The sequence below is a fragment of the Osmerus mordax genome, chromosome 14 (genome assembly GCF_038355195.1).
Source record: "Osmerus mordax isolate fOsmMor3 chromosome 14, fOsmMor3.pri, whole genome shotgun sequence".
Classification (NCBI taxonomy): domain Eukaryota; kingdom Metazoa; phylum Chordata; class Actinopteri; order Osmeriformes; family Osmeridae; genus Osmerus; species Osmerus mordax.
Genome location: NC_090063.1, coordinates 8,501,022 through 8,516,045, shown reverse-complemented (window position 1 = coordinate 8,516,045; position 15,024 = coordinate 8,501,022). Strand labels below are relative to the sequence as shown.

General features: G+C 49.6%; 2 protein-coding genes across 2 annotated transcripts; one reads left to right on the top strand and one right to left on the bottom strand.

Annotated features, from left to right (window-relative positions):
* Positions 1-439: 439 nt before the first annotated feature.
* ppp2r2ca (protein phosphatase 2, regulatory subunit B, gamma a) lies at positions 440-6,098 on the bottom strand. Its single transcript, XM_067249983.1, has 9 exons — positions 5,660-6,098; positions 5,124-5,221; positions 4,491-4,677; positions 4,093-4,205; positions 3,786-3,963; positions 2,678-2,842; positions 2,332-2,501; positions 1,915-2,006; positions 440-1,470 (listed from the first exon to the last, which is right to left on the bottom strand). Exons 1-9 carry the CDS (start codon positions 5,721-5,723, stop codon positions 1,173-1,175), a joined length of 1,365 nt encoding a protein of 454 aa, XP_067106084.1. The 5' UTR covers positions 5,724-6,098; the 3' UTR covers positions 440-1,172.
* Positions 6,099-7,779: 1,681 nt separating this feature from the next.
* Positions 7,780-14,852, top strand: pde5aa (phosphodiesterase 5A, cGMP-specific, a). Its single transcript, XM_067250262.1, has 20 exons — positions 7,780-8,027; positions 8,200-8,770; positions 9,483-9,572; positions 9,677-9,757; positions 9,845-9,934; positions 10,040-10,186; positions 10,395-10,462; positions 10,549-10,697; positions 11,210-11,385; positions 11,553-11,603; positions 11,914-12,060; positions 12,207-12,335; positions 12,507-12,601; positions 12,719-12,806; positions 13,096-13,196; positions 13,345-13,422; positions 13,551-13,614; positions 13,703-13,777; positions 14,427-14,510; positions 14,706-14,852. Exons 1-20 carry the CDS (start codon positions 7,780-7,782, stop codon positions 14,814-14,816), a joined length of 2,643 nt encoding a protein of 880 aa, XP_067106363.1. The 3' UTR covers positions 14,817-14,852.
* The last annotated feature ends 172 nt before the right edge of the window (positions 14,853-15,024 follow it).

Genomic DNA, 15,024 nt, shown 5'->3' with positions numbered 1-15,024 from the left:
AGCAAATACACCTTAATGACCAAGTCTGTTGGTTTGTTAAGTTGATCAGACTGATGGTCTCCCCTGACTGTACATGGTGGTGAAGTCTTAGCCCTGGCATTACAACACAGTCTCTGTAATCACCTATGGTGTGGTAGCATGGAGATATGATCCTTGTTCTACAGTGAAGAAGCAGCTGATATACAGTGAGAGGAACTCCTACTATGACAGTATCATTGAGTTATAAGAGGGGTGAGAAGAGGAGGGATTGGACGAAATAAAGACAGGGAAGTCAACAGATAGAACAAAGGAGAAACAAAGTCATTTGACATAAATATGAAAGGCTCTTGAAATATACTTCCACAGGGATCATCTTACTTCCCTTTAAGGAAGTCTGTTTCTCAGATTGGACAAACTCGGATTCTAAACTTATCAAAACTCTTCTTCAGTTTTGGGCTAACACTACATAATGTGTTGACTGACAAGAACAGTGTTTATATTAGAAACAGTGACGGACATGGGTATATACAGACAGTGTAATATGGAGTGTGTATACAACATCAAGTATAACAGTTGTTAAGTAAAGGAAGCTTGTGTATGGGACAGTAAGACCACGTTGCGTGAGTACAATTACTTCCAGGTCAAACCCTCAAAGGTTATCTTGCATTTCTTGGGGAGTGCCGTTCCAGGTGAATGGACCAGGCAAGTTCACCGGCACATTAAGATGTTACCGGAATGTGTCCATCCCTTAACCGGTAAACAGTAAGACAACATTCACACTACTGTCTGCGGTGAAAGAAAGTGCAGACGTTGATTGGCTCCAGACACTGTGGAGGACTTGTACATTGTCGACTTTGGCTGCTTGTAAGTTACGGCAGTTGAGTCAGGCCTCCTAGTGACAAAACCCACCACATTGTGAATCCACTATGGGTGAAAACGGGAGTGGGGAAGTGCTACAGGATAAGTGATGGGCTTGCGTTTGGTGAGCTGTTTAACTCTGAGACATTGCTGCCCTGCCAACTGGTAAGAGTTTCTGCATCTCTATATTTCCATGTCACCCAATCAGAACCTGTCAAATGTATAGATCTTCCCCATGAAATGTGAACAGTGGCAAAGGGTTCAAAGGTTCATCCGCTGACTGTAACATGTGAGGTCCAGGATATGAGGTTGACATTTGTGTGTCAGTGTGTGTGTCACTGTCCGTGAGTCTCAGGGTTGACCCTGTCCTGGAAGATGTAGAGGTTATTGGTGGCTGCTATGGCAATTATGTTCTCTGCTGGGTGCCAGGCCATGTGGAGGATCTTCTTGGTGAAGTCCAGGCTGTCCACGCCCACGTCGCCGCGGCGACGCTTGCCGCCTGAGTAGACCCGCCGCGTACGTAGCACGGCTCGAGGTTTGCTGGTCTCCCGCCACGCCTCCAGGGTCACGCCCTTCCCTGTCTCCCTGTCAAACATCCGGAAGAAGCTGTTGTACGCCCCCGTCATGATCACGCTGGGGAGAGGAGAGAGGGGGAGGCCGGGGGAAGAGACGGAGGGGAGGAGGAGAAGGGGAGACAAAAGATCAAAAGGGAATATGGGGTGGGGGAAATGGAATTAGAGGGAAAAGAAAATGGAGCGAGGAGGAGGAGGAGAGGAGAGTGGAAGAGGTGGAGGGTGGTTAAGACGAGGGAACAGAAGAAAGGAAAAGGAAGCAGTAAAGAGGGGTGGATGGAAGGCAAAGAGGAAAGAAGAGGAGGCCAGTTGATGGAAGGGATGGAGAGGATTGGAGGAGTGAGCAGGAAATAAGGGATGGATGGGAGGTGTGCACAGCCAGTTAGTGGGATTGATTGAAATGTCAGAGAAATGCCAAGCAGAGGATGGAGGGAAACGGACCTGTCACACAAACTGTTCACACACACAATCACACACACAAACACATCCCACACACTCGCCCTACCTGTCTGAGCTGTTCCAGACACACTCAAACTTGTCAAAGATGCAGTCGTTCTCATACAGAGAACACAGCTTGCTCCTCAGGTACTCGTGCACCTGCCCAGGAGAGGGAGAAGGGGGGAGAGGGGGAGAGGGGGAGAGGGGGGAGGGGGGATGGGGAAAGGGGGGAGGAGGGGGAGAACGAGCGGGTGAAGTGAGAGTAGAAGAGAGGCGGAGAGGGAGAAAGAGAAAGACACAGACACAGAAATGTTAACATTTCATGTACGCCACATTTCCACAATGCCATGATAACAGCTTACTGTTTCAGTCAATAATACAATCCTTACTATATTTAACATTTTAGCATTTCGATTCTATAGATTTACCATCTTTTCCACAGACCTTGTTTTCCACTACATGTGTTTAGGGTTCATGCTGTCACCTGGTAGGTCTCCACAGGGCCCTTCTCCATATGCAGGTCCCACACCTTGGTGGTGAGGTAGTCTCTGGTGAGCAGGTATCTCCCGCTGTGGCTGAACTTCACGTCTGATACGGAGGAGATGATCTCAGAGAAGAAGGAACGGCTTCCTGGGTCCTCCGGCTCCTCAAACACTAAAGGGAGGAAGAGAGACACACAGAAATTTGCCACATTTCCACAATGCCTGGTAACCTATGATATGTCTGGGTTTAGGTGCCTCCTGTGTGTGTTCTGTGTGTGTGTGTGTACAGTGTTATACATTGGTGATAGTGTATGTGTGTGTGTTTGATTGTCCTGGGTTCACCCTCACGTTTGGTGTGTCTGTCGCAGAGGGCGCCGGCCCTCATGTCACACAGCCTCAGGGTGCCCTTGCTGCTGCTGTAGACAAACAGGTGGCAGTGCTGCGGGTGGAACTCTGCAGACGTGATCACCTCCGTCAGCTCCTCCATGTTGGCTGGCTTTATGTCCACGATGTCTGAGGGAGGTGTGGTCAGGGAGACCTAAAACAGTCACTCAGACGGAGGGATGGAGGTGCAGATGGAAGGGTTAGGGGGAGGGATGGAGGTGTAGATGGAAGGGTTAGGGGGAGGGATGGAGGTGCAGATGGAAGAGTTAGGGGGAGGGATGGCGGTGCAGATGGAAGGGTTAGGGGGAGGGATGGCGGTGCAGATGGAAGAGTTAGGGGGAGGGATGGCGGTGCAGATGGAAGGGTTAGGGGGAGGGATGGAGGTGCAGATGGAAGAGTTAGGGGGAGGGATGGAGGTGCAGATGGAAGGGTTAGGGGGAGGGATGGAGGTGCAGATGGAAGAGTTAGGGGGAGGGATGGAGGTGCAGATGGAAGGGTTAGGGGGAGGGATGGAGGTGCAGATGGAAGAGTTAGGGGGAGGGATGGCGGTGCAGATGGAAGGGTTAGGGGGAGGGATGGCGGTGCAGATGGAAGAGTTAGGGGGAGGGATGGCGGTGCAGATGGAAGGGTTAGGGGGAGGGATGGGGGTGCAGATGGAAGGGTTAGGGGGAGGGATGTGGGCGGTGATGAGGGTTGGGTGGGCTGCTTTTGTGCTCTTAATCTGTTCAGTTTTATCATGTGCACTAACTCTCACACACACACACACAAGATCCACATTGCTATATGCAGCGGGTCCTGGGTGGTTTAGAGGAGAGAGTGCGCTGTGAGTGAATTATTTAAACTCCCTTCCACGGATGATGCTCAGCCTTTCTAGGTCAGCTTCCTGTTCATAAAGGAACTGGCAGGAGAGGCTCCACCCTGGGCTGGTCCCTGGTACACAGCTCCACCCTGGCCTGGTCCCTGGTACACAGCTCCACCCTGGCATATGTGTTTGTGCACCTCTGAGCATGTGTGTGTGTGTGTGTGTGTGTGTGTGTGTGTGTGTGTGTGCTCGACCAGGCGGGAAGGATACTGAAGCTGCGGTCGGTGATGCCCAAATTCCACATGTTGATGCGCAGGTCATCAGCAGACAGGTAGGTCTCTCCATCGCTGTTGACTGAGATGGAGTTGACGTGGTAGGTGTGTCCGTTGGAGAACACTCGTCTGGGACGAACCTCCACCATCAGATCTGTGGGCTTCAGCACCGGCACCTGGGATGGAGAGAAGGATGGATACATGGAGGGATGAATGGATGGATAGACTGAGGGAGGTGTGTGTGTATCCCTGCGTGTGTGTGTGTTTGTGTGTGTGTGTGTGGGTGTGTGTGTGTTCGCCCCCACCTGCAGTGAGGTGACAGTGGCGATGTCCTTGATCCTGCCCTCCTCGTCCTTCAGGTTGTAACCCTCAGGACGCTTGTCTCTCTCGCTCACTTTCCATAGCTTGATGGTCTTATCTGTCTCACAGGGGAACGGGGTCAGAGGAACTGATGAACACATCCTGGACCAGCAGGCCTCCAGGCTCCTGAGAGAACACCTGAACACCTTAGATATATGAATGGATGGTGAAGGCTGTTCTGCTATGACCAATCCTTTAATGTTAGACCAACGAGTATCTTCAATACGGGAGGGGGGAAGGAGGCATTCATCAGAGTATTGAAACTGAGCTCCAGATAGTTCATAGGAGGAATTCGGTTTTGTTTTTGTTGTCAGGCAGCATTATGGGTATTGTGTTTCCTCACCATTGGTGGAGAGGAGGAAGTGGGCGGCGTTCTGTTGGGGGAGCCAGCGGATCTTGTTGATCTTCTCCTCGATCTCCAGGCTCTTCAGGTAGTCAAAGTCCGGTTCATGGCTCTGGAACGTGCTGTAGACATTGTACTCCCCCGACTCCCCCCCTGCCTCCCCTACGTCCTCAGCTTCCCCTTTAGACTGGAAGAATGGGGAGACAGAAAAGCTCAGCCCTCACTCCCAGGGATGATAGTTGCACTACTTTTAATTCAGTCAACCCAGGGGCATGAAGAAAGCACAGCAAAAAAGACCTCCCCCACTCCCCTCTTTTTCCACCTTTCTCCCCTCTGTCTCCTTACTTCCCTCCCTCCCTTCCTCCCCTCTCCCTTCCTCCCTCCCTCCCCTCCCTCTTTTTCTCTACCTCACTCTTGTCCTTCCCCCTCCCCCTATCTCTCCCTTCTTCCTTCCCTCCCTTCTCCCCCTCTATCCCTCCCTCCCCCATATCTCTCCCTTCTTCCTTCCATCCCTTCCTCCCCTCTATCCCTCCCTCCCTCTATCCCTCCCTCCCTCCCTTCCTCCCCTCTATCCCTCCCTCCCTCTGTCTCTCTCTACCTCCTTCCACCCTTTCTCTTTCCCTTCCTTCCTACCTCTGTCTCTCTCTGGAAGATGACCACTCGGCCGCCCTTATCCCCTGTGGCCAGCAGGTGGCCGGTCTGGTTGAATTCCACCGTGGAGATGACATCAGCTGGGGGGGGGGGGGGGGGGAGGGAAAAGGAGCAGGGAAAAGAAGTACAGAGAGAGAGATGATTGAGAGAGAAGGATGATGGAGGGAGAAAGAGGGATGGGGAGGGCAGAGAGGGACGGAAATAGGGAAAGAGAGGGATGAGGGAGAGGAACGAGGGAGAGAGATAGAGGGATGAGAGAGGGAGTAAGGGAGTTACAGTAATGTGGGAGACCGAGGAAAAAGGGGACAGTCAGGGGTAAGGTAAGGACAGAATCAGGGAAGAGAGAGGAAAGATCAAAACTAAGTATTACTTTCAACAACACAGGGGTAACATCCTCGGCTCCAACTATAGACCCACGGAGAGGACAGGAGAAATCAGGCCTAATTCATGAACACATATTGATCTAGCACAGTGATCTGGTGTGTGTGTGCATGTGTGTGCGTGTGTTCATGCAGTACCTTCAGTGACGTAGTCTCGGAGGAAGCTGTGGTTGATCTTGGAGCTCTCAGTGTCCTCGCCCATCTGAAGCTGAGGGGTAACCCGCCCACGCGCCCGCCCTGAAGGGAACGGTCCAATCCGTGCTCTCGCTCCTCTCCCAGGTTCCGCCCATGCTGCCGCGGCCTAGCGGAGCGGCCTGGAGCAGGGCATCGTGGGAAAAACAGGCAGCCCGGAAGGAAGGCCGCAGGATCGGAACAGACAGGGAGAGGGGGGACGGAGAGGAGAGAGAGGCAAAGACGAGCAAGGTGGGAAAGCGAGGGAGAGGGAGAGGGGAATGGAGAGATGGTCGGGAGGAGAGAGAGATGCTGACGAAGACAAAGGGAAGTAGCGGATCTCCGACACACGCCTACTGCATGCAGGAGGTGTGACCTCTGGCGTGATCACACACACACACCCTAAAGAACACACTCACACACACACACCCTAAAGAACACACACACACACACACCCTAAAGAACACACTCACACACACACACCCTAAAGAACACGCGCAACTTCCTCATACACACACATCAGCACCAAATCTTCACTAGATCAAGCCCCGAGAAGAATCAGGTGACAGGCCCTCTCGTCTGTGTGTGTGAGAGAGGAGAGATAGAGAGAAACCGAGACGGAGAGAAGCAGTCCTTATCCAACCCGGTGGCACAGCGGCAGTCCCAGTGTGTGTGTGTGTCTGATATCCTCGGCTCTGCGGTATCTCCTCCTCAGCAACAACCGGTCCCAAGGTGCTGTTGTGTAACGTAGTCCTTGATTTAAAAAGCTGACAACGTGATGGCCTTGTCTTCTACAAGAGGCATAGAAGGAGCATTGGCACACCTCGCAGCCTGTCTGTCCTCTACTGCGGTATGTGAGCGTGTGTGTGGAGAAAGAGAGAGAGCCAGAGAGCGGGAGTGATGGGGAGAAAAGGATTAGCAAAAGGTAGAAAAAGAGAGAGAGGGAGAGAGGGTAAGAGAAATAAGAGACAGCCAGTCGGTTGTCTGCTGATGCTGGGGATCTGTGCAGCATTTACTGTGTCATGGCAGCCTCCTCTCAGTCTGGCCAATCAGGGACCAGCTGTGGTTTCTGAGCCCCACCCACTGCAGGTGACGAGACAGAAAAGGCCAGAAGAGGGAGCTATGAGACACAGTTACAAAAACAACATACATAAAGATTAAAAAATGATATATGATATATAAGAAAAATACTAACCACCTAAAATATATTTCACATGTGAGTGTTCAACTTGCAACTACTGTTATTTTTTATTAAAATTAATATATATATATACTTTATATATATTCACTTTTTTTTTTTTTTACTTATGAAAATGTATTATTGTATGAGGAGATAGGCAATTTAGTATAATTTATAGAACGGTCAAGATCTTGATTCCTAAGGAACGACTCACAAACAACCTTTTATTAATGTGTTACTGTTGTGTCTCGTAAAAGGTCAACTAGGGCAGCCGGCTACCATTTGAGGTCCCTATCACTGAAAAACATGACTGGCCGAAAGTGTTTAGCGCCCCTCTGCTATGCAGTTGCAACCAACTGCTCCCCTAGTGGCCACTCTCCTTATATTGGTTTTTGTCACAAAAGGACGGAGTACGGCTGAAGATATATTAGGGTGTCACCTACAAATTCACCATGATTTGTGATTGTAGGCCTTCTTTATCCATAATGCTTTGTGTAGCTTAGATGTAACTAGATTGATAATGAATTATAGCAACAAGTATTCACAAGACCCTTTCCCGACTAAATCTATTATATTTTATGTAAGAAAGTTTTGAGACGTCGTTTTAGCCACGCCGTTTATAGTCCAATCGGCCTCTAATCCGTTCCCTGATGGAACAGAATAAAACAGTGGGCCATGCCAGGCCGGCTAAATGAAGGTTATAAGATTACCTTTACGCAATAGTTGACACATTCCATTCACTAAGAGGTGGAAGCAACCGTGACTTGCTCAGTCACCTCATCTCATGTCTTTTGGCTACCGTTTACAACGGTGTATTTTACTCCTATCCAAACTGAGTTTGGTCGACTTGTTTGCGCGGTACTTGAGCGACGGGATGCCCTGCCTTCACTTGGAAGCTTTGGAGTCTATGGCGGCAGCGGATGGAGAGAGTCCCCGCGCCGTTTCCAGATCGGGGAGAGACCGGTCGTCCGGTCAAGTACTTGAAAAAGACCAACCCGTAGTGACCAGCGCTGGTTGGTTTTTCTCGCCACTGTGGAGCCCCCGATCCAAGACGCATCGCTGGGGTTTTGGGAAGGGGGTGGAGAGCGACCGAGTGGAGGCTTGGCTTGATGACCACTCGGACTTTGCAAGGTCCTATTTACGCAGAACTTCAGAGTAAGATATCGTATTTCCAAATAATGTAGTCATTTGTAAATCAAGTAGAGTGTGTCTTGCAGTGAGAAGATTTATTTTGAAAACGTATTATTAAACGTTCATTCCTATCCCATCCTTGAAGAAGCTACATTTACTATATGATGCTGACTCTCATTTGGTTCTCTGTGACCAGGGACATGCTGAGTGGCAGAATGGTGGAGATGGCCCTGTCCTCTCAATCCTCAAGAGAGGGTCACAGGACTCCCTGCTCTAATCCCCATGCCTGCATGCTCCTCCTGGGTCGGCGCAGGGAGTCCTACCCCCTGTCCAGGCCCTCCCTGTGGATCTCCAGTCCCTCAAGACCCACACCGCAGACCCTCACCCCCTCTGGCAGTCGTTCCCCCAGGACCCCTCACTCCCCCCACTCCGCAAGGAGGACTGGGCCCTGTGGACAAGGTGAGGGCTGTGGGTGGATGATGGGGCTCCTGGGCGGAGGCCTTAGCATGGTAGGCTCCGTGACAGATCTCTGCCGGCGTGCCCTGCTGCATGCCGGGGAGGTGGTGACAGCTGAATGCTGCTGGCTGTCTCTTGTGCGGATGGATCTGGATGGAGGAAGTGGCTTGGAGGTGGTAGTCTCCCTGCCAGTCAAGGAGTCCAGGAAGGGGGATTCCTCAAGAAGCCAAGCCCACTTGGAGCTGGTCAAAGGCATGATGGGATATGTGGTGGCCACAGGATTTCCACTGAACATCAGGGACGCTTATGAGGTAGTACACTTTTTAGGTTTTCTGTGATATTTATGAGGTACAATTAGAATATCATGTTCAGTAAGTGATTTAAAGTCAGAATGGATCATGAAGGAAAGGAATCTCTTTTAAAACCCACTTTAGGATACGGTCCTCCGTCATTGAAAGATAATCCTTTTAGATATCTATAGGAGCAGTGGAGCAGGGAGGAAGGGGAATCTTGTATTAGACAGCATTCTATAATAGAACAGTAGTCATGGTGGCCAGGGATTCCCCTAATCCTCTAAAGATGTAATATCCCATGTACTGTTCAGCCTGTGGTTGTTAGAAGAGCTCACAGAGGTTATTCTGATTCACTCACAGACACCTGTCTTTTTCAGGACACATGCACGCACACACACACACACACACACACACACACACATACAGACACACACACACACTCAAGCTTCAACCCTCTGTCCATCTGTGATTAGGGATCAAGGTAACCCCTCCTGCTGTGCCAGGAGCCAGACTGTGACATAATCCCTGGTATTTGTGTGTGTTTGTGTGTTATTTGACATGACCCCGGTCATGGCCAGCTTCACCTGATCACAGGGTGCAAAAGCAGAGACAAAAGCGTGGAAGAGGAGGAGGAGGAAGAGGAGGATGGGGGGAGGAGAAGTGGAGGGAGATGACGGTTGTGGTACTGGTCTCCAGGTGACTGATGCCATGTTTCTGTTTGTGCCCTCAGGACCCCAGGTTCAGTGTTCACATGGATCAGACGCCTGCTTACAGACTGAAGAGTGTCCTGTGTGTGCCCATCAAAAACCACAGACACGAGGTCCAATAACAGACTTTACACATTTCCATTTTATGCCTTTAGTAGACCATTTCTGGTGGTGTACGTGGTTGTTCACTCACTTTTCTATATATGTGTGTGTGCAGGTTGTAGGAGCAGCCCTGGTTATCAACAAGAGGAGCAGTGGACATGGAGCCTGCTGTCTGTTCACTGACCTGGATGAGAAGGTGAGAGACGTCTATGGTTAAGCTGTGCACAGTCCACCAGATACAGCCATGGTCAGAGATGCATGGTCATGTTTGTTGTTGTCTTAGATGCTGTCCAATCATATGGGTTTGTTGGGGATGGTTCTGGACAACGCCCAGCTGTATGAGAACTCCAGACAGGAAGCAAGGCGAAGCCAGGTAGCGTCACACTTCTCCCTTTACACATACCTCACTGTACTTCTATTGTTATCGTCTCAATGAAGTGATTTTCTTTAACGGCGTGTGTGCATGTATGTCTTACAGGTCCTGATGGACCTAGCTCGCCTGGTTTCAGAGGAGCAGCGTTCCCTGGAGGTGCTGTTGGGCAAAATGGCCGCCATCATCCTGCCCTTCACACACGCTCAGTACTGCACCTTCTTCATCACTAAGGAGGGAAGCACGGTAAAACTCGTAGTTCACTGTCACATCCTGCCTTGCAATAGGGTGGAGGATATGCAGAAAAAAGTGTGTTAAATTACTGCTTTGAATAGATCTGGCGAACTAAGGATAAGCTTCCACTGTGTGAGCGTTCCATGTCGCTTAGACCTGTCTGTTGCTGTTGTCTTTAAACAGAGAATCAGTGTTTGTCTAAATGTACACTTCCTGTCATTTGTCCCAGGATTCCTTCTCCCATGTGGTTGAAATGGAATGTGAGGAGCTGGGACCCACTTGTCAGATCTTCAGAAGGTTCTAGAACTTGTTTGCTATCGCATCACACTTGTCAGTCTTTTACTTTTAACCAGTGAATGCTGAGTTTAATGTTGTGGTTTTAGGGAGTGCGCCATGACCGAGGTAGATTCGGCTCCCGCCCTCAAAGTGCTGGGCTCCATGGAGACGCTCAACATTTATGATGTCACTCAGGACCCCGTGAGGACTCTTATCTGCTGCCCAATCAGAAACAGCAAGACGCATGATGTCATCGGTATGTCACCTGGTCAAGGATTTCAAATCAGAATACTCTGAAACACACCAATAGACGTGCTTTATAACCCTAAAGCCTCACCTCTGCCCCGGAGGCCGGGGGATCCTGCACTCCACCAGTCCCTGGTCACATACAAGGAAGCCTGGGCCTGATCCAATGTTAAAGATACTGGGGGATTACCCAGAAGAGGAAGGCTTACACTCACTGGCAGTTGTCCTAAGAGTCTTAGATGAAGACCTAACCCTCATGAGCGATGTTGCTGGCTTAACAAACCCTCTAAGATGATCTCTTAGGCAGGGCTGTTGGCTATAGAAGCCCTCTAAGATGATCTCTTAGGCGGTGTTGTTGGCTTAACAAATCTGATTTGGCTCTGGGAAATCCCACAGACACAGAAGGTTGATAAGATTGTTGAGGTGTCAGTGTGGTGGTTGAGGTGTTGTCAGTGTGGTGGTTGAGGTGTTGTCAGTGTGGTGGTTGAGGTGTCAATGTTCTTTTCTACCTTTGTCGTTCAGCGGTTTGCCAGCTGATGGCGAAGCAGAGTCGTGTGTTGGGGGAGCCAGAGGCCTTCAACGGCTACGATGAGCGCCTCCTGGAGGATATGGCTGTGTACTGCAGCCTGGCTCTACAGAGAGCCCAAACTGCCCACAGCATGGACAGACTGAGGGCCAGGCTGGAGGTCATGAAGGAGGTGGGACACTCCCACACAAGCACACACACACACACACACATGCATACCATGAGATTTATCAGAGAGAAGATCGTAACCACTCTCTTCACTAAAAGTGTTTAATTTGCACCGGTGTACATTTGTGTGTGTGTGTGTGTGTGTGTGGGCTTATATTTTCTTCCCCACAGGTTCTGTCGCACCACATAACCCCATCAGACGAGGAGATCTGTGCGTTGCAGGTGATCACTCATTGTTCCATGAGAAAACCCCTCCCTCCATCTCTTGTTTCATCTCTCCTTCGCTCCATCCCTCTCACTGGAAGTTGTCGTCTTTTCTAGGTGCCTCTGCAGATTAGCTTAATATAAAGGGTGTTTAGGCTTATCTGTCCTCTCCAGTGACTCTAATCTGTCCACATCTCTGACACCACAAAGATCACAGCATGCCCTTTTCACCTCCCCCTATGGGAGAGGGAGGGTTTGTTTGTGTTAGTTCCTTTTTTTTATCTTTTTCTGGTGTGTGTAAATCTCTTTTCTCACTGTCTTCTTTCAGAAAGTGTCCATCCCTTCTGCCCAATCACTGCGCATTCTGGAGTTCAGCTTCACAGGTTTTGGCCTAGCAGATGCTGACACCACACAGGCCACTGTACGCATGTTCCTAGACCTAAACCTAGTCCAGGACTTCAATATTGACTACAAGGTATGGCTGTCTTCCCTCAGGTGTAACATATTGCTTTTAGTTTTTTGTCCTCTCTTCTCTACTCATTTAATGCCATAATTGTTACACATTCTCTCTTTCGCTGTCTCTCTATATCATTCTCCCCCTTCCTCCTCCCCTCCCTCCAGAACCTGTGCCAGTGGGTGCTGAGTGTGAGGCGATGCTACCGGACCAGTGTGCCCTATCACAACTGGAGCCACGGCCTGAGCACCGCCCAGTGTATGTTCGCTATGCTAATGGCCACGGAGCAACTTCAGGTCAGAGGGGATGAGGGTCAAAGGTTATTTGGGGAAATGAGTGTGTGTGACAGCACACAGGCCACAGCAGAGTTCTGCACCACAAGCCATCTTTCCTCAATTCTCTTTTAATTATATGATGCTGCCAATGTAACTATCTTTGCCTCTTCTCCCTCCTCGCTCTCCTTCCAGGCTAACTTCTCTCGTCTGGAGGTTCTAGCCCTGATGATAGCTACTCTGAACCATGACCTGGACCACAGAGGAGTGGGCAACTCCTACATCGAAAGGTAGGCCTCCACCTCTGTCTCCACCTCTTATTCTCTCTTCTTTCACTTCTTTCATATCTCCTCATCTTTCACTTCCATCTCTTAGTCTCTCCCTCCCTCCATTTGTCTGTCTTTCAGAAGCCAGCAGCCTATTGCTCAGCTGTACGGCCACTCATCTCTGGAGCACCACCACTACGCCCTCTGTCTGTTCATCCTTAACAATCCGGTGAGACCTCTTCCATCAAACTGTATTTGTCTTCCATCCAATTTTAATCAATGTAGTAATATAAAAATATAAGAATAATATATATTTTTTTTGGGGGGGGGGGTTAATTAGGATTAACATATAATGATAAATCATTTTATTTCTCCAACACCATCCACATGTCTATCCACATATTAGTCCATCCACTCGTCCGTCCATCCATCCTTTCTTCCTTTCCATCCATCTAAAGCCATTATGGATTTTCTCCTCCACTCTTATAACAAGCTTCCCTCACCCCTCCACCCCTCAGGGCTGCCAGATCTTGAGTGGTCTCTCCCAGAAGGACTACCAGGCACTGCTGGCCATGATCCAGCGGGCCATCCTGGCTACTGACCTGGCTGTCTTTGTCGAGTAAGTCCCTCTGCTCCTACCCCTAACTGCTGCTGTATTGTCCATTGTCGGACGCAGGAGTCAGTCCTGTGTTTCTGCTTTGTGTTGAGTGTTACGTGTGTGTGTCCTGCTGTTCTCCTCGGACCTCTGTTTTCATGGACTGTATCAGGAGGAGAGCAGAGTTCTTTGCCCTGTCCAGGACAGGTGGGGTGTGTTGGGAAAACGAGAAACACAGAGACCTGCTCAGGTGAGGAGTCTCATCTGTATTACGCAACATACAGGAAGTCCAAATAATAGGCTTTTAAGAAACATTACCAGTCACTTTTAGTACCTAATGATATTGTGTGTGTCTAAGGGTGTGTTTGTTTGTCACAGGTCCATGCTGATGACAGCTAGTGACATATGTGCCATTGCAAAGCCCTGGCCTGTTCAGAGGAAGGTAAACAAACATCTTTGGCTCTCTCTTTCTCTCTCGTACACACGCACATACACACACACCTCACCTTACCTTTTCTTGCTCTCCACAGATCGCAGACCTTGTTGCCGAAGAGTTTTTTGCACAAGGAGACAGAGAGAAGCACAATTTCAATATTAAACCGATAGTAAGTCAGACTCTTTCTCTACTGTTATCACTGTATGGTGTTGTGTCACATATTTAATCTGTATCTTTCAAATCCAATCAGAACATGGTTTATTTCCAAGTAAGTTTGGTAGGATGGTGCATGAGAGGTAGAAATAGAAAGAAAGATCAAAGAAGTACTGTAGTTAAAAGACATACTTAAATAAATGAAAGATGTTCCCAGAGTGTGGGCCTCTAGTGAGGGTCTGTGTGTGGTGTCTGTTCCTTGAGTGTGGGCCTCTAGTGAGGGGCTGTGTGTGGTGTCTGTTCCTTGAGTGTGGGCCTCTAGTGAGGGGCTGTGTGTGGTGTCTGTTCCTTGAGTGTGGGACTCTAGTGAGGGTCTGTGTGTGGTGCCTGTTCCTTGAGTGTGGGCCTCTAGTGAGGGTCTGTGTGTGGTGTCTGTTCCTTGAGTGTGGGCCTCTAGTGAGGATCTGTGTGTGGTGTCTGTTCCTTGAGTGTGGGCCTCTAGTGAGGGTCTGTGTGTGGTGTCTGTTCCTTGAGTGTGGGCCTCTAGTGAGGGTCTGTGTGTGGTGTCTGTTCCTTGAGTGTGGGCCTCTAGTGAGGGTCTGTGTGTGGTGTCTGTTCCTTGAGTGTGGGCCTCTAGTGAGGGTCTGTGTGTGGTGTGTTCCCAGGCAGTGATGGACAGAGACAACAGCACACGGCTCCCCCACATGCAGGTGGACTACATTGACAGCATCTGTCATCCCCTCTACCAGGTGTGTAGGTAGTACATAAACACTTTTCTTGTTACATAATAAGTGTCATAAGTGTCAAATCAAACCCTTTGGCTAAAGGAAAGGTTTGTATGTGTTTGTGTGTGTATATGTGTGTGTGTGTGTGTACGTATTTCAAATGTGAACACTCATGTCTATGCTTGACAACCTCCCCATCACTCTCCCTCTCTCCTCCAGGCTCTCTCTGGGATGTTTGCATCCTGCTCTCCTCTGCTGGATGGCTGCAGGCGGAACAGAGAAAATTGGCAGCACCTTACCGGGATGGAAAAGGAAGAGGGAGAGTTGTAGATAATAAAGAGGAGAAAAGGGTAGCAAAGGTGAGGTAGGGAGCAAAGTATGAATGAAAAGAAGAGAGGGGGCGAAGGAAGGGAATAGGAGAATGAGTGTTTAAAGTAGGAAGAGAGGGTGGATAAGAGAAATAATAATGTTACTTCATCTCTCTCTTGTCTTCCCCGGCTTTCTTAGACCAGCTCAAGGCTCAGTCCACTGCCAAATG